The sequence below is a fragment of the Camelus dromedarius genome, chromosome 10 (genome assembly GCF_036321535.1).
Source record: "Camelus dromedarius isolate mCamDro1 chromosome 10, mCamDro1.pat, whole genome shotgun sequence".
Taxonomy (NCBI): Eukaryota; Metazoa; Chordata; class Mammalia; order Artiodactyla; family Camelidae; genus Camelus; species Camelus dromedarius.
In genome coordinates this window covers 25384665-25407873 of record NC_087445.1, presented here as the reverse complement: position 1 = coordinate 25407873, position 23209 = coordinate 25384665, and the positions used below count along the sequence as shown (strand labels likewise).

Here is a 23209-nt window from a genome sequence, read left to right as displayed (position 1 = left end):
TCAGAAGACAGAGGTCTCAGTTCTCCTTCTTGCACTAAGTGGTCTAACACAACTTGGGGCAAGTCATCAATCTTGAGTCCACGTACAAGTCTCACAAAATACGGCAGCCTGACTTGACAATGAACTACGGTTTCTTTTAGCACTAGCAATCTGAGATTCTTATGTCTGTCTTTAAGGTGTGTATTTTTTGGCTGCATGAAATCAATCATGTATGCATTCATCAACCTAATTTTTCAATGTATACATGTAATTCTGAAGTGCAATAGATATGATATCAATGATATTAGATAGACAGAAGTAGCACTGACTTTAAAAAATGCCTTATTGAATGTGTATTGTCCAGATTTTCTATCCTGAAAGCCAACTTATAAATAATCCTCTTTGAGCATGGGAACGAGATTTTTATTGGAAACAAATTCAAAGTCTGTTTCTTTGACCTGCTCCATTTAATTGAATTTCAGAATCCTCAAATACGGTAGACTTTTTTTGTGGTTGTTAATTTGGGTCATTCTAAAAGTAAAGGAGATGAGTGAATTTTTTTAATTGTGCTAAAAAATACAGAACCTAAAATTTGCCATCTTAACCATTTTTAAGTATAAAGTACAGTGCTGTTAACTGACTGTAACTTGTGGTGCAACAGATCTCTAGAAATTTTTCATCTTCCTATGTTGAATCATCTTTGCATTCCAGGAATAACTTCTAGTTGGTCATAGTATATAATCCTTTTAAGTATTTGTTAATTATATCTGGTAGTACTTCGTTGAGGATTTTTGCACCAGTGTTAATCAGGGCTATTGATCTATAATTTTCTTATCGTATGTTATACTTGATTTTCATATCTGGGTAATGCTGCCTCAGAAAATGACTTAGGAAGTACTCTCTCTTCAATTTTTTGGAAGAGTTTGAGAAGGACTACTGTTAATATTTCTGCAAATGTTTGGTAGAGTTCTCCAGTGAAGCTGACTGGTCCTGGTCTTTGTAGGGAGGGTGCTGACTGATGATTCAATCTTCCTACTAATTATAGGTATAGGGGAGGAAAAAAGTTTCCTTGACGCACTCAGCTGGGTCTGAAAATTCAACTGGTAAAGACATATTATGAAGAGAAAAGCATACAGATTTATTTAATATAAAGTTTATGTGACACAGAGCCTGCATAAAGACATGAAGGCCTGAAAAAATGGTTAAAACTGAGTATTTTCATATTAGGTTTGATGAAGGGTGGACAGTCATGAAGAAACATCATAGGTCAAAGAGTATGTGCTCAGCGTAATAAACTGGAGGAAACTTAGCAGGGCCTGTTCGTTCAGATTCTTTTCAGCATACCCTTGTCTTTGAAGATAAGGGTGCTTCTTCCCTCTGAAGATAGAAAAGGTACCTGTCACATGAGAGTTTCAGGACCTGTTTCAGGAGCAGAGCAGAGGGAAAGTGGTCAGAATGACCTTCCAGCCTCTGCTGTTTTCTCAAACTCCTTAAGCTGAGAATATTCAAGATGCCTCTTTTGGAAGTAGCCTGACCTGAATGCCATAAGTCTGTTTAGATTTTTTAATTTCTTTATGATTCAGTGTTGGTAGGTTTTCTGTTTCTAGAAATGTATCCATTTCAACGAGGTTATCCAAGTTGTTGGCATATGATTGTTCATGGTAGTTTCTTATAATCCTTTTTATTTCTGTGGCATCAGTTTTAATGTCTCTTCTTTTACTTCTGATTTTTGTTATTTAAGTCTTCTCTCTGTTTTCCTTAGTTAGTCTAGCTAAGAGTTTGTCAGTTTTGTTAATCTTGGGGGAAAAAACAGTTCTTAGTTCCCTTGACTTTTTAAAAATCATTTTTCTATTATCCATCTGTTTCTGTTTTAATTTTTAAAAATTTCCTTCTTTCTGCTAATTTTGAGTTCAGTTTATTCTTTTTATAGTTCCTTGAGGTATAAAATTAGGTTGCTGATTTGATTTTTTTTTTTTTCTTTTCTAATATAGGTATTTACTACTAGAAACTTCAGGAGTTAACTAAGTTGTATTGAGCACCTTTTGGGCCAGGCTCTATGCTATGTATATCCATTATTTCATGCATTTCCTCCAACCATACTAATATAGTAATCTAATGAGTAATATGTACCATCTTACAGATTAAAGCACTGGTGTAGAGAAAATATTAAGTTAACATGTCTCACTGACCGAAATCCAATAGGTAATTAGTGGAGGAATTGCATTTTATCTTTGACCTTTCAAGATCCAAACCCAAGTTCTTTTTAGGGTATCAGTTTGCCTGAGATACCATTTTCCTATACTGTTTGAGTCTGGAACTTCCTAAGGATATAGCAAAGAAATGTCCAAACATACTGAGACAAAAAGGAAAAAGCAAAAACAAACAAGCAAACAAACAAAACAAAAAACCCAGAAACAAACAAACAAAAAAACTATTGTTCCTTAGTTTAGAGAAAAAACAGGTAAATTCTTTCTGTAAAGTGATATAACCAATATATAAGCAAGACTGTTAAGATCACTTGAATGTCTGATATCTTTGTAATTTTCACAATTTTCAGAAATAGCATCTGGATAGTGGTCTCTCTTGACAAGCTCAGACAGAAACTGATGCCTCTTAATTTTGCTTAGGTATAAAGTTAAGGTGTAAAAGCAATGGAAAATATTTAGAGCTCTTACATAATGACAAGGATCAATTTTGTACCCTTGGTACAAAAAAAAATTTTCCTAGTAAGTTTCCTAAGCCAAGAATGTGATCTCCTAATTATGGTAATATATTGCAATTGTATATAGCACCTTTCATCGGAGAACATCTAACCACTCCACAAGCTATACCAAATTGAGTCTAGCTGCCTCTGTCTGAAGTAGCATCAGAATATTATTTGGAAAGTGGTTAAGTCTATTAAAGATGGCTAAAGCTATCAACAAACATGCTCACAGTGAAGTGAATCAGGAGTCACTGTATTTTAGGAATCTGTATCCTTGTTCCAAAGAACAGACCACCCAGCCATTTTATTTCCTAAAGGAAAACATGAGATTCTCAAATCATTGTTCATTTTAAGAATTTTTTAGTATATTAACTTTAAACTGCCATAAGGATATAATTTTAAAAAGAATTCTTTAAGAACATTTTTAAATGCACCCATTTAAAAGAGTGTGTTTAGCAATTAAGTTATGAACAATTAATATTACTGCTTTTGAAAGGCATGTAACAAACTTCCTTTGTGTCCATTAAAAAAAAAAAAGACAATATAAACATAGACTTCAGAGAAATCCAAGAATGTTCCTAAATAGGGAGAACTAGTCAAAACTCAAGAGGAAGAACATATTTGTCATGAGAATTTTAAGAACAGTAAGACTGGGTTATGGGGAGAAAACAGGAGATCAGAGTAAGAATTTGGAGTCAAGACCTCCGGGCCTTTCTATGTCATATACTTGAAAAGCACTTCACCCTCATCTTTGCTTCTGATGGAAAAACTGAAAACAGCCTTGCTTCACACGTACAAATACTTTTTTTTTTTTTTGAATTCTCAGTCTGATTCCTCCTAAGAGTGAATCTATCACTTTGGATTCAGGAGCATGCGGTAGTAGTTTGGCAAAATTACTTACAGTTTGGCAAAATTAGCCCTAGAAGTGTTAGCATCCATTCCAGGAAAAGATGCACGTGATAAAGTTGGCCTGGTGTCAGTCTAAACTGTAGTCTTCGGCTGACATCCCTACACAGCCAGATTATGTTTTCTTTAATACCCTTTGTTGTTGCGATTACTACTAGTTTGGCTGGAGATGCTAATGAACCCCCCTGAGGCTCTATGAGAGCTGCTTAGAGTCAGGAGCCTACAGCACACCAGCAGTGCGGTAACACTCTGAGCAAGAGCTTCTGTTTAAGGCAACGGGGTGAGCTTATCTAGGGAACCGACTGTCATAGCTTTCTCAGAGTAACCCTTGCTCAGCATTCCAGACTCTCCGTGATATGCCTCCAAATTACCTCCCCACCTTCACCTCCCACCAGTCCTGATCCTCAGCCCCTGTGAGTGGATGCCACCTCCTGAGCAGGAAACGGACTTTACATTGCTACGCCTTTGCCTGTTTTCCTCATGCCAGGCTCCAATTATAATGTTCCTGATTGAGGCCACCCATTCTCTCTATCCAAATCCATCTTGTTCATCATTATTCAACTGACATAGGTCTTCTTTTCTTAGAGAAAGTTAACCCATACTTATTCGCTGCCACATCACCACATGTATGGACCTTTTTCCTCTCTCATCCATGTCTTCACTCAACATCTGTTTGTTGATTTGCCATGTACTAATAAACCCAGTCAGAAACCAGGATTAATGGGAAAGACAGACCTACTGCACTGGAGAAGTCGGTGCTTACTATTTCTTTGTCATTTGTCTTTGTATTCAATTGTCACCAATATATGTTTCTCCACTATCTTAAAAATATTATCTTGGAACATCCCCTTGTTCACGTGTGAACTCTTTCTACCGATGCAGGTGTCTCCCAGAATCAGACTCTGAGATCATCCCAACAGTCTTCTGTTGGACTCAGGGGAGAATTTTCACTTTTTTTTGCACACTGTATATTGATCATATACTGTTAATTGCTATATTGGAGAATCAAGACATTTGAGGGCTGGAAGGAATTTTAAAGATGATGTCCAATACTTTGAGCCAATAGACAGGAAAATGGAGGCCTGGGAAGCTTAGGTGACTGGTCACAAGTTAATGGGTTGTTACTCGTGGAACCAAGACTACAATCAAAGTTTTAAGTTTCCTTGCCATTCTCACTAAACTACACCAGCAACGGGTAATTGAGTCACAGAACATCACTGGTATAAATAAATAACAAATCAGCCATCACCTTTGTTTTAACATCTTTTTATGTTATTTCTTCCAGAAATGGATCAGGATAGATATAAACATGACAAAGGACACCACATTCAAAGAGCAAACTCTCACATATCCAGGTGAAACCATAACTAGAGTAAAAGTCTAGGAGAATACTACATTGGGAAAATGAATATAATGTCTTATGCAATGTTATTTCAAGGGTTGTAACTAATTTAATTTAAAATAAATCAAATGATAATTTTTCAAAATGGTATCATGCAAAGAGGCAGTTTAAACATTTTAATTTCTGAAAGACTAAATATAGAAAGCAGCATATAAATTGAGTCATTGCTAATCTGTGGGGCCAGAGATATCACTGAGCTATTTGTGGAAAATGTAAAGGGCTCAGTAAGATTATGAGCACAGGATCATCACAATACTAGGTATGTGCTGAATCACAGATAATCACAGACACAAAGAGCAAATCCACTGCTTCCTCCTAGAATTCACCTTTGTTCACACTGAAAAGACAAAGCTTATCTAGTCTTCCTTGAAGTATTAAATTCAGGGTATGAATTTTCTTTTATACATTAAGGGTAACTTTTTAGCCAATAAAAAGGAGATAGAGAGTGATTAAATAAAGATAAAAGGAGTTAAAGACCTAGGGACAGATATTTAACAGAAAGTTCTGTCACAGCTGAGTCACCTTTTGACGTTCCTTTGCATCATCTTCATTATCTATACGGTTCTGGGCCCATCTACCTCTGTGCCAGTTCTAACTGGATTTCTGCCTGTGGTTTAGTGAATTTGAGTCTATCAGAGCCCATTTAAAAAAAAAGGCAAAAATATGACTCATACAAATATACAGCTAGCATATGCCAAAGATGTATTTAACCCTTTAATGAGATGAACCACCAAGAGGGAAAAGGTGGGTAAAGGAAGAAATAGAGGAGCAGAGGTCAAGCAGTCCGTTAGGAAAGATACACTGAGTTAAATTCATCTCGAAGTGCCTTGTTTTATTTTTGTTTTTGTTTGTTTATTTGTTTCTGTTAATACCTGTAAGACTAAGACCCTGACAACTCACTGCCTGTTTTTGTAAACACTTTTATTGGAACACAGGCATGTCCAGCTACTTGCTGTGTCTGCTGTCTAGCAAATGGGGGCCTTTGCAGAGATGCCAAAGAATAGTGTGGGTGTAAAAGACATCTTAAAATTTCCCCCCTGAATTTAGGGTCATATCTTGGGAAGACAAAATTAAAAGTGTTGAAGTGTAATTAGAGTAGGGCTAGTTGTTTGATTAAAACACTATCAGATGTGTCTGGAAATAATGGGTGGTTACAGTTTGGAGGAAAAATACAATAGAATTTTAAGCAACTTTCTTTTTTTTTTTTTTTTTTAAATCGGAGACATGCTAGAGTCAGCACAAAGAATGGAAAATATTCCAGTGAGATAAGGAATCTCTGCTATCTGGGCAGATTACACAGAAGAATAACCTTTTACTGTCTCTTGTTAAGAGCAAACTAAATTCTTAACCAATTTTTTCATTCCAACAGAAGGAAAAAATAAGTTCTAGCTTTGCATTAATAATAGTGGCCATTTATTCACAAGCTCCTTTAAAAACGTGTTCAGCAACATGAACCTGGAGAATGTCATTCTAAGTGAAGTAAGCCAGAAAGAGAAAGAAAAATACCATATATCACTCATACATGGGATCTAAAAAAAAAAAAAAAAAGAAGAAGACAAATGGACTTATTTACAAAACAGAAACAGACTCAGGGACATAGAAAACAAACTTACGGTTACCAGGAGGGGAAGGGACTGGGAAGGGATAAATTGGGAGTTCAAGATTTGCAGACACTAACTAATACATATAAAATAGATAAACAACAAATATATACTGTTAGCACAGGGAACCATATTCACTATCTTGCAGTAACTAATGGTGAAAAAGAATATGAAAATGAATATATGTATGTTCATGTATGACTGAAGCATTGTGCTATACACTAAAAAGTGACACAACATTGTAAACTGACTCTACTTCAATAAAAAATATATATAAAATGTATTTCCTAACAAATCCATCAAAACTGAGCAAATTTTATCAACATTTTTACACATTTATTGCTTTTTTTCCCCAGAACCATTCTTTGTGGTTATGTGATAATTCAAGGCAAATAAGGATTTTTTTTTTTTCTTAATTTACTCATTTTCCTATATCAACTCATGTTCCACCCTTTACCATCTTCTTTCACATTCTGGAACAAACCATTTTAACTGAGAACAAAAATACTCTCCCCTTGATAAACAAAACCGTATTTTAGTTGTAGTTCTTTGCCAGGATTATTTCTAGTGTAGTCTCAACAACCTGTATAAGCCATAATTTTTAACCAAACTTAGGAATCTTTCAGAAAAACCTGGAAAGAGAGTAATCACTGTCAAAAGTACGTATTTTAGGAGGCCAGTGAAACTTACACAACTGCATTAAAAAATCTCTACAGCCAAAAACATACCATTCACACTTCTGTAAATGGAAGACTTCAGATGTTCATTAAAATGACCCAAAGATATAGCCACTTTATTACTATTAAAATAAAAAGCAAAGACTGACATGACAACTGGGGACTCATGTTAAAGTATTCTATCTTCCTTAGAAATTACATAGATATCCATAGATTTTTATTTATTAACTTGATTTATATGAAAGTTCTAAAATTAATAAATATCTTGCAAATTATGTTTAAGCTGACATAGTACAGAACATAATTACAGATGAATCAAAAAGATCAAAAATTATTACTCAATATAGTTGAATACATAATTGTATACTTTCTTAATCTCAATATATGGAAGAAACATTAGTTTTTCTCAATAGTAAATCAGTATAAGAAATTTAGGAAGTTAGTATTAACTAGTCTCTTCATCAGAAAATAAATCCAAATCTTAAAAAATAAAAATAAATTGTTTATTCTTCATACTGAAAAAAGCAAGAAAAAGATGTTTAACTATTTATAACCTAAAATTACCAAACCAATTCATGTCTAAGGATTCCCTTTGATGCTTCAGAGTTAACACTGTGAGGAATATTTTTTTCCTTAAAAACGTCAGTACCTTCAGTATATAGAGCTCAGTTTCTTTATTTTCTTGAAATTCTGGGAATTTTAAACTTTTTCCAAGTATTTATTAGCGACTCTAATTAGAAAAGTCTCCTTTTTCCTAAGAGACTTTATAATTTAATTTACAAATATATGCTAGAAGTAGGGAAATATTTCATTTTCTTATCAATGAGCAGTAAAAGGTTTTTCTCAATTAAATACACAGCCACCAACAGTTGAAACTAGGGGTCTACCAGCTCAGACACAGGGCACTAGAAAATCCAGAATACATTCTCAAAGAATTATTCTGCTAATCAGTAAAAATACCATTTTCTACATGACTTTGAGCACACCAATAGACAAACAATATAGATCCACTAACCATATTCTGTGTCATCTCTCACCTGACAGAAAACAGATTCCCATCATCCAAATAGAGATCACCAAGTGATCACATCATGAAACCAGATTGCCAATTATTGCTACCCCAAATGGGGAATCATTTATAGATTATGTGACCTTGACTGGCCTAGAGGTTTAGTATATGAGTCTCTGGAATTGCCCATTTCACGCTCTTTTTTTTTTTTTAATAGATGAGGGTTCAGTACCCTGTTACAGCAATGGACATTACTTGAACAATGAAGTAAACAAAACATGTAACTATTAGCCAACAATTCAAAATAACATCAAAGCAAATAAAAAGTACCAAATCAGAAGAAAACAGAGTCAAAAGAGGCAAAGTGCTATTGCTATTTGTGATTCACTTCAGAAGCAACTTCTTGGGCAACCGCCAACTCCATGCTCCAACAGTATACTTTTTAAGAAGTTGAAAACCTGACTCATACAAACATAGAGGGAGTCTATGTCGAAGATTTATTTAGTTGATTTAATGAGAGGACCAAGATGGTATAGTTGGTCTAAAAGAGAATTAGAGGAGAATAGTTTATATATTTTCTCAGGAAAGATGTATAAAATAATTTTAAATTAGAGACACACCTGTTTAATGTTGAGAAGGACAATAAAACTATAACCTTTGAGATTTTTTTTAAACTGGACCAAATCATTTTCATGTCTTCCAAGCACAAATCTACAAGTCAACTTATAACTTCGTAAGTCTGGGCCAAACAAGTAGTAAACTGCGGGTCACACAAAGGCATCTCTCCACAGATAATGAAGTAATACTTTGGGACCTTTTAGGCTATCATTAAAGAGACATTTAAACTATTTACTTATCTTCAAGCTCCCTGATTCTTTACTTGGCTGTGTCCATCAAAAGCATTCTTTGCTTATATTAAAATGTTTTTGATGTCTAGCATTTCCTTTTGATTCTTTCTTCAGATTTTCACCTCTCTGCTTACATTACCTATCTATTCAGGCATTTTGTCTACTTTCTTCATTAGACCCCTTACCCTGTTAATCACAGTTATTTTAAATTCCCAGTCTAATAATTCCAAAATCTGTGCCATATCTGAGAGTTTGATTGTAATGCTTGCTCTGTCTCTTCAGACGTTTTTGCTTTTTAGCATGCCTTGTAATTCTTTGGTGAAAGCTGTATATGATGTAAAAGGAACTGGGATAGAAAGGCCTTTGGTGTGAGGTTTTTTATTTATCTGACTGAAGTTGGAGTATGTTTACTGTTTCCTGTAGCTGTAGGTGACAGAGACTAGTATTTCCTCCAGTATCTTTTTTTGTGCGTATGTCTATTCTGTTGTCTTCAGGTTTTCCTAGGGACTCCGGAAAGAGTCTGAGCCCTGTAGTACTTTGCGCTATAATCCCCCGTTACTATACAGAAGCTCTGTTGATGTGGTGTAAGCTGTAAGGAAGGAGAGGCGGTCCATACTCCATTATTAGGTCTCAGTCAATCAGTGAGACTTGAGTTGGGTATTTCCCTTCCCCCAGATTGGTTAGTCTTTGGTAAAACCCCAGTCAGTAGGTTCTGGTAAAACAGTTTCCCTTGACAGTAGGCCCTGTTAAGGAAAACAGACAGCATATTTCAAAATGGTCACTTTCTCCCTCCCTCTGCCAGAAACACAGGGAACAGTAAGAATCTGGTGGGGCTGCTGGAAATAAAACTCATGAAAGTGTGGGTATCCCCCTGAAGTTTTGAACTTGGAGTTTTTAACTCTCAAGCTAACTGAATCTCCAGAAATTCATCAATTACAGTTTGATGTCTTCCTACTGAAACTGGCACCATCTGAGGCCTTCCATGCCTGGGCATCTGCATTTGGTAAGCTGTGATTCTCTGTAGCCACCTCTCTGCCTCCTGTGGACAACAGTTTACCCTGTAACCTCAAGTCTCTGTGGATCTAAAAAGTGTTGTTGATTTTCAGTTTAAGTTTTTTTGTTTTTTTGGAAAGATAGGACTGGTAAACTCCAAGCTCTTTTATGTCAGACTGGAACTACAATGAGAATAACCAGCTTCACAGATGTGTTGTGATAAATATTAATTTATATGACATATTTAAGTTAAGGCACAGCATGTACGAAGCATTCAATAAATGGCAGAGACATTTACTAATATTCCTAAAGCTTTTTTATTTTTAAATAAGACAAAATCACTAGATAAGAAAGTCAGTGTATTACCAGTGAGTGTTGAAATATAGCAGGTGTTTCTCACTGGCCTCTCTTCAGGGTGTGAGAACACTGCTCCAAGTAGTGTCATCTGGAGAGCCCCACCCAAATTTTCCCAAATGAAAATCATCAGTGTTTAGTCATTTCATGAAAAATAAAATGAAAATGACCTTCAGCATCAAAAAGTGAAATAAATATTCCAAACAGTATCAGTCAACATTAGGTTAAAAAAAAAAAATGAATGACTGCAACAAAATGCCAATGCTTCAGTTACATTTCCTATGCAAAAGGACCATCCTACAGAAGGCCCTTTTGAATAAAAATGGGTTAATATATTAAATACAAAATCTGGCTCATAAGAGGCACTCAGTAAATGCAACTTTTATTCCTATCCAAATCTCCTCCTTCCTTTCCCCTAGTGAGGCCAAATTAAACTTTTTAAATTAAATGAAGAATTCTGAAAAGCAAGACTACAATCTAGGAAATGTGTCAGTATTGAAAACACAAAGATGTCTGTGTAGTTAATCTTAGTGTATTCTAAATTTTTAAACTTCCTCTGAATGTTATTTTCTAAGTTTACCTTATCTTTGTATACCCTACTTTCTCTGACCCTCAGATTATAGGGAATATTATTTATAAGGGACCTCTATTGAAAGCATCATCTGTGTCATGAAATACCACTGACATCTTTTGTCATTTCTCCTTCATACCCACAAGTAGAAAGATCTCTAGGTCCTTGCTACCCAAACTGTGGTCTGCATACCAATGGCAATGGTGTATTAGTTATCCACGCTGTGTAACAAATACTCTAAACCTTAGCAAGGTAAACAACAAACGTGTTATCTCACAGCTTCTGTGAGTCAGAAGTCTGGGCACAGATTAACTGAGTGCCTCTGGCTTTGGGTCTCTTCCAAGTCTGCAGTCAGCTTGTCTGTTGGGGCTACAGTCACTTCAAGGCTCTGTTCAGGGAGGATCTGCTACCACGCTCACTCACACAGACAGCAGCAGTTGGCAGGCCTAGCTCCTTGCTAGCTGTTGTGCAGAAGTATCAGTTCCTTATCATGTAGATCTCATAGTAGGACAGTTCACAGCCTGTCGGATGGCTCTCCTAAGAGCAAGTCAGGGAGTGTACGCAAGACAGAAGGCACGGTTTTTCTGTAACCTTTTCTTGGCAGTAACACCCCATCATTTTTGCCATATTCTATTCCTTAGAATCTAGTCAATAGATCCAGTCCACACTCAAGGGCAGGGAACTACAGGAGGATGTAGATACCAGGAGAGACAGGGTTTTGGGGGAGATATCTCAGAGGCTGCCTACCTGTACAGGCATGCCAGGAACTAGTTAGAAATGTGGGATGACAGAACTAGTGAAGAGAATCTGAATTTTAACAAGATTCCAAGGTGATCTATATGTCCAGAAGCACTGCTCTAGGGAGCAAGGCCCATGCACGTTATTCTTTTACAAAGGCTGCTGCCTCATTTAATTTTACTCACGAGTTAATGTTACTTTCTAAGAATTGCAAAGATTAGTTTTCCTTGCAACTCCGTTCTCCCCTACTCAACAAACAGAAAAAAAAAAAAAATTAGCATTACTGGAACACTACTGGGCTACTGGTAGCAGATTATAAGGAGCTGAGGGGCTGAGGAAGAAAAACAGGGCACAAGGACTGTGGCAAACAGATCTAATACCAACATCAAGAAATTACTGAAAGAGAAGAGGAAGCATTTGTATAAGGAGGGATGTCTGGAAACAGGCGAATAAAGGACTGAAGTCCTATTTCCTCAACAATCCGAAAGCACAAAGCTGAATAATTGTACATTAGAAATGTTCTGTTTATAGTGGTGGCCTCTTACTACTTGGTTCTGCTTGGCTCTGTTTACCACGCAGAGAAGTGCACAGCATATTATATCCATCAAAAATTGTAATACAGAAAACATAATAAGGAAATAAATGGAAATACTTAAGTGAGTTTTAGGTATCTTGATTACTCCCTTTCCAAATACATTTTATATTTCAGTGATGCTTAAAGAATAATCTATGTAGTATTTGAAATCGTTTCATAAAAAACACTAATAAATTTGGTCATAAATATTTTACATCTCCCTCAAATTCTACTGAGGGGAAAAGATAAAGTTACATTGAGCTTTTAATCCTCTATTAAAAAATACCCTAAGGGGAAAAAAATCAAAGTCTGTAATCTTCTTATCACAAATGCAGTAGATTAGTTAAAGCCTTCATTCTATGCCTTCAGTGGTATACTGGCGCCAACTCCTACTGGGGTGTGTGGGCTGTTTGTTAAATTCTCAGGAGTGTTATGTATTAGTTTTTAATCACAGTCACTATTAAAACTTAAAGCATGTATATAAACCTACAATTTAATAATTTACATGAAAAAACAAAGGGAATATATACTCAAAAATCACCACTTCATAGTTATTTTACTACATTTTATTATTTTCTTGAGGTTATTGAAAACATTTTTTGTATCTATCGTTTTCACACCGTATAAACCTGGGCTAAAGAGCATCTCTTACAAACCCTACGTTTAGTGACATCACGTTGAGAGTTTGAAATTGGCCATTGAAATTGGTCGGAGTACTTACAGCACAGAAGTTGGTAAATGCTGTAAATCAGAGCTTGACTTTATTTTGTTGTCTTAAGACAGTGATGGGTAAAATGTTAGTATTACAGATTAATCTAAAAATTTCATGTCCTTAGCTACTACCTTATCAATAGCAAAAAAAAAAAAATACTGGGAAATACTCTTCACGCAGTCAGAAACTCTTACCCAATTCAGCAAAACTGCTCCCATCACTGACAGACCAGGAAAGCTAGACATTTTCATCTCGTGCCAAAGCGGAAACAGGCCTCAGTTTAATGAACATAATTTGTACTATGATGAAAAATAGTTTAACAATAGATCCCATGTCAGATTTAAGGACGAAAAATTATTTAGAAAAGAGTTAGTGGATTGGGATCAGTTCTATTTGTTCAATTATGGTTGAACTGAAACCACAAGCTGCAGCACATGCAAGAATTCAGCAAAAAGGAACACAAGCAGTCTCTGAGAATCAGTTAAAGTATACGGAATGTACAATTAAAGGTACTGTACATCTTAGTGTTATCTGTGAAGTGTGTGCTGCACATCTTTTGTATCAGCACAGTTTCTATCACATGGATGTATATGTGTACGTGTGTGCGTAGTTCTCCCACTGCTCACCAGCTCACCACCCTGCCTCCTCCTTCCCTCCCAGTGGAAGCACGGCCACTACAGATCACAGAGGAGCACATCACCATATCCTCGTGTTCTATGGAAAAATACTATCTTAAGTTCTAAATCAGAAAAATGCACATGCCGGAAGAAAATTTATTATAAATTAGTGGAAACGCATCTTGCCTAGTCTGTGATCTGTGTGCATGAGCTTTTCTGCTACAAACGTGGGGAGTACACGTTTTTGTTACATCATTGCAAATGATTTTCATTCAGCTCAGGTGATTTACAGTCTCTAACATTAGCCAAAATTACACGTTGCATATACATACTGAAAGCTCTCAGGAAAAGCATTTTTCACTGTATTAGGACACAGGAAAGGAATTGGCACCGTGAGCATCTAGTTATCAACTGGACCCCAAACCTGATGGGATAAAGCTGAAAAGCTCTCTGTCTCACTTTGGAAGTCAGAGGACTCACCAGTAGACACTATACAGATCTCATGAGGGGGCCTGGTTGTAGGAGTTTATGTTCAAGATTCAGGGGAGTCACATGTGCCCCTTTCTAATGAGCCAGATGCAGCTTTCTAATTTATCAAAACAACATCAGTCAGTCAGCTGTGCTGATGATCGTGTTTTTATGTATCTAATTTAGTCTTTGGGGAAATTACTCTTCTGTGAGGTTTTGGGGGAAAGAGTGAACTGTTTTAGTTACTGCTCAGTTCCACATAAAAACAACTCAAATGGAGGAAAACAAAGCGCACTGATATAAAAATGGAATCCTCTGTTGCTCAATTCGAAACAAATTCTGTTGTAAATTTTGAACTGGCTAAGAAAGCACAGGAAAGCTTTGGCAGAATAGTACTGACTTGTCAATGCTCCAGGCTTTCCTCCCAAAGCAACCTAAACCAAAAGTAGTAGGTGAAAATATTGTACAATGTCCTCTCAGACTGCAAAGAGACAATAATACCTTTATGGATCCTCTGACGAAATAGTTAATAGCTACTAATAACAGCTGGAAATGTTAAGGACATGTGGGCAGAAAATCTGTATTCATCAAACTGAGGATGTGGTGGATTTGAAGAGGGTGTAAATTTGGAACCGAGAAGGTTATGCAAAGGGAACACACAGATGCACCGGGATCATCTACTCGAACAACAATATTCTAAGCACCTTTACAACAGCTCTTTAATTAATTAATGTTTTAATTGAAGCATAGTCAGTTTACAATGTTGCATCTATTTCTCGTGTATAGCATAATGTTTAAGTCATACACATACGTATACATATGTTCTTTTCAAATTCTTTTTCATTATAGGTTACAAGATATTGAATATAGTTCTCTGTGCTGTACAGTAGAAACTTATTGTTTATCTGTTTTATATACAGTAGTCAGTATCTGCAAATCTCAAAGTCCCAATTTATCCATTCCCACCCCCTTTTTCCCTAGCAACCATAAATTTGTTTTCTATGTCTGTCAGTCTGTTTCTGTTTTGTAAATAAGTTCATTTGTGTCTTTTTTTAGATTCTACATATGAGTGATTTCATATATTTTGCTTTCTCTTTCTGGCTTACTTCACTTAAAATTATGATCTGCAGGTCCTTGTTGCTGCAAATGTCATTTTATTATTTTTTATGGCTGAGTAGTATTCCATTATATAAATATACCTTAACTGCTTGATCCAGTCATCCATCAATGGACATTTAGGTTGCTTCCATGTCTTGGCTATTGTAATTAGTGCTGCTATGAACATTGGGGGTGCATGTATCTTTTTAAATTAGGGTTCCCTCTGGATATATGCCCAGGAGTGGGATTGCTAAATCATACGTTAAGTCTATTCTTAGTTTTTTAAGGAATCTCCATACTGGTTTCCATAATGGCTGCACCAAACTACATTCCCACCAGCAGTGTAGGAGGGTTCCCTTTTTTCCACAACCTCTCTGAGCATCTATCATTTGTTGACTTTTTAATGATGGCCATTCTGACTCGTGTGAGGTGATATCTTATTATAGTTTTGATCTGCATTTCTCCGATAATTAGCAATTTTTTGAGCATTTTTTCATGTGCCTATTGGTCATTTGTATGTCTTCATTGGAGAATTACTTATTTAGGTCTTCTGCCCATTTTTAGATTCAGCTGTTTGGGTTTTTTGTTGTTGTTGTTAAGTTGTACGCAGCTCTTTAATTTAGTACATGGATATGTTTTTGACATTTTTTGCATATTAAGAAATAAATATGGCTAGAAAAGAGGGCTTCCACCAATTAGCAATCTAAAAAAGGTGCTGACTGGTGTCTTACACTTTGAGACTACGGTAAGAGCATCACATTAACAAGCAAATCTCATCTATTTTCCCATCTTCATGAACATGATTACAAACTTGCTTGTAAAGTAGTCTTTCTTTCTTCTAATTCACTTAATGGCTTGCTGGACATTTGGGATTTGAGTCAGAGACCATGGACTTTTACAGTAGGAATGCATAATGAGGAGAGGGTTTGTTTTCATCAGATTAGTCAATTCTCATAGATAAAAGGATAAAAGTAGTGCAGGAGAGCTTTGTGAGCTAGATGAGCACGTGATGCTCCCCAAGCCTGCAGTATGACCAGACAGAGAGCAACATCCCTATTGGGCAGATACATCCACAGGTCATGTGCCTATTTCAGTTAATATACAGACATACTAAAGATGACGCGTGTGTTTATCTTGCAACACAACACAAACATACTTTTTATTTAAACCCAAATGGCAAGAGTGAAAATTACTATCACTGCACAATTTCTGACAAGGTGATTAAAATTCACATAGAGCTCAAACTTCTGGCTTTAGCCATGAGTTTTTATGAGCTAAATAATTTGCCAGACATAGAGCAGCAAATTGATTGTTCTGTCTCCTCTGCAGCTTGCATAATTCTCTCATAGTGGAAACAATGTAGTAATTAAATGGCCACAGAAATGGCAAAGAATCGAGGACTATGTTAAAAGGAAGGGAAATCCTGAGGTGATCTGATCTACAGAATCTTCTTCCCAAATAACATTTTAAATGAAACCTCAATACAAAAAGCAGAAAGAAGTGATAGGTGGGTTCCTTTTATTTAATTCAAATTAAATCTTCATTATTGGGCAGAAATTAGTCTTTGTTCACAGACTGCTTTACTACCTCCACTGGGTCCTGTGGTTGACAGAAGATCAGATGAAATGCCATGATTTGTCTTCATGTAACAGAAGTTGTGTATGCCAAGCTACCTTGCCCAAAGGTCACACAGATGGCGGCAGTGGCAGGTCAGAACCCTGTACTGTGTTTTTCACACCACTACCAAGGATGTCAACCTGTTTGACAACTCCTTAATTAATTGAAAAATGTAACCACATCCTCTCTTCCTTGGATTCCACTGAGCCAATTCATAACCTCTGCACTCTTGCAGTGTTAAAATCACTGTCTGGATAAAAACATTTATCTGGAAAAGTTTATTATTAAAAATGTTTGCTCTTTCAAGACCCCTCCATTTCAAGGTCTACCAGAGACCCAGTTTACGGTCTGTTTAAAAATGACATGAAATGTCAGTCTTCATTCAGTCTAGGGTTGAGAAACCTGGGACCCTACCATCCTGAAGCATGAGAGACTTATTCCATATGAAGAAGAGTTGCAGTAACTATAAGGGCCAGAGTAGGGGAGAGTAAAGAGTAAAAGAGGAACGGGCAATCACAACTCTTTGGATCAATCAATGCAAACCTTAAAAAAAAGTTTTTTCTTTTTTGTAACGTCCTACTTGTTCCCTCTGTTAAACTCGTTTCACCAAGTGTTTACAGAACAACTATGCCGTGCTAATACCAGTTGTCACCTCGGAACAAACAGAATCATGTTTGGAGTGTGATTCACCCCTGGAAGTCCACTTCCTTTCAGAGATACTCTCTTGTAACCGGTACACTGAAGCCAGGAGTAACCCTGCCCCAGTTACTGAGTGCTGGAATTCTCTGAATGAGTGCGCATGGGATTTCATGCTGGGAATGCTTCAATACTGAAATGCTCTTTCCTGAAGCTACCTTGTTCTTTCCTGTCAAGTCACACATCACTGCCCCACAGCAAAACCCAAGGGAGGGGGGTGTTCCCCGACAGATGGTTCAACATGAAGCAGTCGTTCAGCCTTTGGACAAATATTCACTGTATACTTACTATATGTCAAGCACTCTCGTGGGGCTTGGGCACAGAGTGGTGAACAGCACAGACCAAGTCCCCTGCACTCTGTGATGCTTACAAGCTCATGGGGGAGACAGGAAATAAAAAGGAAACAAGTAACAAGCAGGATGACTTCCACTAGTCACACAGATTGTGAAGTGGATATAAAAACATGGAAATACCGTGTAAAACTATGCATGGGGATTGGATACTATGATTGATCAGGAAAGGGCTCTCCACAGAGGGGGCACTTAAACTCAGACCGTAAGGTGAGCCTCCCAAATCCCAGTACCCTCAGAGAACAGTCACGGGACCTTTTAAGACCCCAAGTGAGAAAACCACACGGTTTCCTGCCCGAGGGGCAGGTCTACTCTCTTCTCAGTGGATGGCCAGACCTCATAAGGACCGACAGGAGTGGCAGTGAGGAGAGGCAGGGTAGCTCCTGGAGACAGAAGCAACCCTGTGGTTTGGTCCCATAGTGGACTGTTCACCCTTGGGAGGTTCATCAGCAGTAGCACAACCACACCTTAGTTCCAGGAGGAAGCAGCGTGAGCGGCCTGGAGCTCAGGTGATGGGCAGGCAGCCGTGTGAACCGCACGGCCCCGGGCTCCCACCGTGGGAAGCTGTTGACTCTCCCACACGGAGGACGCAGAGTTAGACACAGCTAAGTCTGTAATCATTATCGGCCAGATCAACACATTCTAACTGACTAGCTTTCGTCATTTTTTCCCCCAACAGTGGTTCAATGGCCTGTGAGTGTTTCCTTTCAGAAGAAAAGAATTTTTTTATTTAAATAAATCATTTCATGCTCAAAGGAAGCTTTTGTTACTTCAGGATCCACTCCCCTCTCATTCATATTGCTCAATAAAACCCAACAATTTTTATGTGATGCAGCCACTGTGTGCTGAGACAAAAAAAAAATGCTGGAAAAAATAAAAAGTATGTTTTAACCCCATGTGACACAGGTGCTGGGAATCGGTACGATTATTGTTTTAAGAGCTGAATTTTCACAGATGCTAAAATTTTGACTATTTGTTAAAAAAAAAACAGTCAATGCTTAAGACAAGACCTTAAGAACTGGGAAAAATCTAAGATGTGGCTTCTTTCTTTAAGGAATTTAAAGCTTAGTTGAAGAACCAGCTAAGTGACACTACACAATAATAGGTAGCAATCTAAGAAGTTAAGGCGGCCAGCAGAAGAGGCTAGACCCAGCAAGCCGTACTTGATAGAAGAAGCAGGACTTCAAGAATGGGGAGGGTTTGCAGAGGAAAAGAGTCAAGCATTTCAAGGGAGAGGAGGAACACATCCAGAGCTGGGCATGAGCAGGAACGTTTTCAGGGACTGGGTGGGGATGTGGACAAATGCGGCTGTGGTTCATTTGGGAAGCTGTCAGGAAACGGTCACACTGGTACGCACCATGTCTACAATGGGCACCACAAGTTTCATCGGCTACAGATGCCAAACTGAAGAATTTCATAAGACTTTGGTCCCTATTGATTTTCTAGGCTCCTCAGTGGACGTAAGCAAATTATTGGTGATTTGTAAATATTTGTTGTATTACTTGTAACTTAGTATCTTGATGGCTCATGGGGTATGTGGGTAAGTGTGAACATAAAGACTGCCAAAATCCCTCCTTCCCCACACAACGTCATTGCAAGGTCATTGAGACGAGACCACAAGTAGAAAAACATCTCAAGTTCTTACTAAGTTCTGCTCATGAACAAACACCTCAGAGAGAAGTGTTTTTTTTCATTGTTTACCCCTCTATGAATTTTCGGTGCATTTCTCAGAGAAGATAACGGTAGTTATCCAAGTCACTTTATTTAATGTCCTAGCAAAATTAAGGGTTTTTAAACTGTACTTCATGCTTTTTATATTTATACGTACATATGTGTGCATGTAATCACACACACACACACTTTTTAACCTGTAATCTTACATCTTTGAAGTCATTGTAGAAATTCCAGCTCTCATTATATTCACTCACTCCAAAGTTCACCTTCAATTACAGATTAACTGCTACCTAGGAAATATCTTTACAATATGAATGCATACATTTGAAGACAGTAGGCTTTTTTCTCCCTTATGGCTTGAGTCACTCATGACTGAGTGTCTTTGATCATTCTAGAAACCCACAAAGCTGAATCAGTCCTGAGTCTTAAAGACAGAATTAGCAAGGCCCAGCCTCTTGGGTTAAAGCCTTCAACTGAAAAAACCGTTACCCCTTTTAAATCGTAATGAGTGTGACTAGGACCTCTGGTGGCCAAATCTATCCCTGCCTCCCAGTCCAAGCACTGGAATCTTGACAGGAGCCATGTTCCTTCAGTTCCAACAAGAACAAGGGCTATCGTGAGAGTTCTCGCAGCCTCCCCATCCCCACCTTCCCCAGAATCATCACACCCTTGATGTTAGCAAACGTTCCCATTCCAACTATAGGGCCTACAAAGAAATTCTGCTTTGTGGCTGTGAAAACAGATTCCTCTTAAGTAACTTAAAACTATCAGAAAGACACAAACCTAGTAGGCACTTAGGGGAGTTCTAGAACCTTCTCAGAGTCTCATATCCAGATTTCAATTCGCGTTGCTCTTGACACATATGAAGCAAATAATCAGACCTTCAGCAAATATCTGTACACTTTGCTGTGTAACGTCGATCAGCCTGGTATCAGTACCTTTATGGATTCAGGGGAACAGTCTTGTTCTTCTTAAAAATAAAAGCATCACCCAGCACTATCTATTGTCATTAAAAAGTGCAGATCTTTTCTGTACTCTTAACACTTTTTTGTAGATTTCAGTTTCTTCATCTGTAAAATGGGGATAAAAACAATCATACCCATGGTACAGGGTTACTATTTATTACAATGACTATTTGAGCTTTTAAAATAGTGCCGGGCACATTATCACTCAAAAAATAGGAGCTGCCACAATGACGATTATGATGGTTCCTTAATTTCTACACCATCCTCTTCCCCCACCTCTCAGTGTCTACATACATATTCCCAGTTAGCATCGATAAACTATTCATCTGGCCAGAGAGAGACTAAGTTCTTTGACAGGGTCTGACATTCCATAGGCAATTTTCAGGCTGCCTGGTTAGGGTCAGGGATGTAGTTGGCATCTCCCTGCCCCTTTTGGAGCCCACTGGGTCTGGCAGGAAGTGAGTTTTTTGATTACGACTCCTACCATTTGTCAGTAGCAGTTTTCCAAAAGATGCTGAGCTCCAGTGAATTTGTATTTCATTCTGTGAATTTAAAGGTAAGGACTGCAGAAGGCAGAATTCAGGTAAAACTGGGCTTTTTCAAGAACGGCAATAACGGGCACGTCTCTGCTCCCTCCCTCTCCTGAACAGGTTAACCTCAGAGCCACAGACGTCAGGCTCATGCGCCAGCTTCTCCTCATCAATGAGAACATTGAGTCCATCAAGTGGATGATTGAGGAGAAAGCCACCATCACCAGCCGAGGCAGCAGCCTCAGCGGCAGCCTGTGCAGTCTGCTAGAGAGCCAGAGCGCCTCCTTACGCGGCAGCTGCAACAGCCTGCATGACGGCAGTGACGGGCTGGACGGCATCTCCGTGGGCAGCTACCTGGACACCCTGGCAGACGATGTCCCAGGCCACCAGACCCCATCGGACTTGGACCAGTTCAGTGACAACTCAGCCATCGAGGACTCACAGGCACGGCACAAGCGTCCCAAATTGGATGCTGAGTACTACTGCTTTGGCTAATGACCTGGTGCTTTGCATGGGGCTGGTGTGCAATCAGCTTGTATTTATCCTCTTCCGCTGCTATATTTTTGGTGTGATTTTTTTTATGACAACCTTAAAAAAAAAAAAAAAGCTTACTTTGAACTGCTTGATGATGTTTCTGTTGCTCCTGATATTTCTCCTCTCGACTGATTTATCTTTGCCTCTTCCACCTCTGTTTTTATTTATTACAGTGATTTTTCTCCCTCCTTTCAGAATGGCACACATAAAGCAGGGGGGAAAGAATAAGCAATAATTGTGTATTTGCTTTTGTTTTCAGAGCAGGGGTTCAGGGATTATAAGAAAAACTTTGCTAAGTTTTACAATAAACCAAAGTCTGATAATAGTTAATTTTGTTGCTTGTATTCTTAAATGATTCAAAATTCATTCTACAGAAGCTACTGAGGTTTGTTACCGTTTGTATGTTGCACTGAACAAAATGCCTGGGACAAAGGCCTTATTTCTAGGCCACAACTTCCTACTGTAAAATCAATAACTTCTCATGACAATCATTTGAAAGCCCCAAATCTATGCAATCTGTTTAGTTCAACTTTATGTTCATTCTGTGGATCAGCATTTTGTCATCCATGATTCTGACCTCAACTGCAGACTTAGTTGTGTAATTTTATATATATATATACGATTCTTCAAATTTCAAAGAACAGTTGAGATTAAGTATGAAGGGAATTAAAGGTTAAAGTGTCCTACATGTAACTGTATTCTGAGATTCTGTTAATGTTTACTTGTATGCATTTTGCAATTCTGATAGGATATATAAAAACATAAATGCATATGATGGTTGGATGGATGGATAGAGAGAGAGAGAAGCAAAATCACTATTAACTTATGAAGTCTAATAGATCCTTTCATCCTGGGATTAGTAATTCTGGATAAATAATCTCTTAGTTTTCTAAAATGACATCTGAAGATAGCACTCATATAAATGCACTTATTTATTTTTGATGTGATATTATTAATCCTCTACATTTCTTTTACCTTGATGATTCCTAGTAAGTGGATCTAATTGAGATTTCAGACTGTTCTTTGTAATGATATGTTTCTGCACTAAACACTTGACAATATGAATCAAAAAGTCTATTTATTACTGAAAAATGTCCACACTCAAGCAATACTTTTCCCCCAAATTTCCTTTGTCATTATACTTACTACACACTTTTCAAACGTACTGTTTCCAGGACATATATTATACAATTTCCAATTAAAATCTACAGGATCTTTATTTGACACGAGTCCTTTTTCATAAATTGCTGCTATAGTCCTCATCAACAACAATCTCATGCTATGGGTGGTTTTTCACACCGTCCTTTTTCCCAGTCAGCTTCCCTTGCTATCTGTCCATCCCATGCTTGCTATAAAATTCCCCTCTATAGAAAGGAAATGAAAAAGCATGCGTATAATGTGAGTGAAGTGTGTAGAATAATTTTCATTTATTCATCTTATTTAAACGGACTGATAATGAACATAGACAGGACACTGGAAGAGAATTTGACTCTATGAGTTTCAATATTTTACGGTTATTCCTTTTTTTTTTCTGCAAAAGATACCAAATGTAAAGTCTATGATTTAGATATATGAAGTCATATTTATAAGCC

The 23209-nt window shown here is 37.5% G+C and overlaps 1 protein-coding gene across 1 annotated transcript in view; it reads left to right on the top strand.

Annotated features, from left to right (window-relative positions):
• The window catches only part of LURAP1L (leucine rich adaptor protein 1 like), a 43909-nt gene extending 21962 nt beyond the window's left edge, over positions 1-21947 (top strand). Inside the window, exon 2 of the mRNA XM_031449740.2 lies at positions 21204-21947. Within this exon, the coding sequence (XP_031305600.1) occupies positions 21204-21578 (375 nt within the window). The 3' untranslated portion in view covers positions 21579-21947. The remainder of the gene's footprint in view (positions 1-21203) is intronic.
• Positions 21948-23209: the final 1262 nt, after the last annotated feature.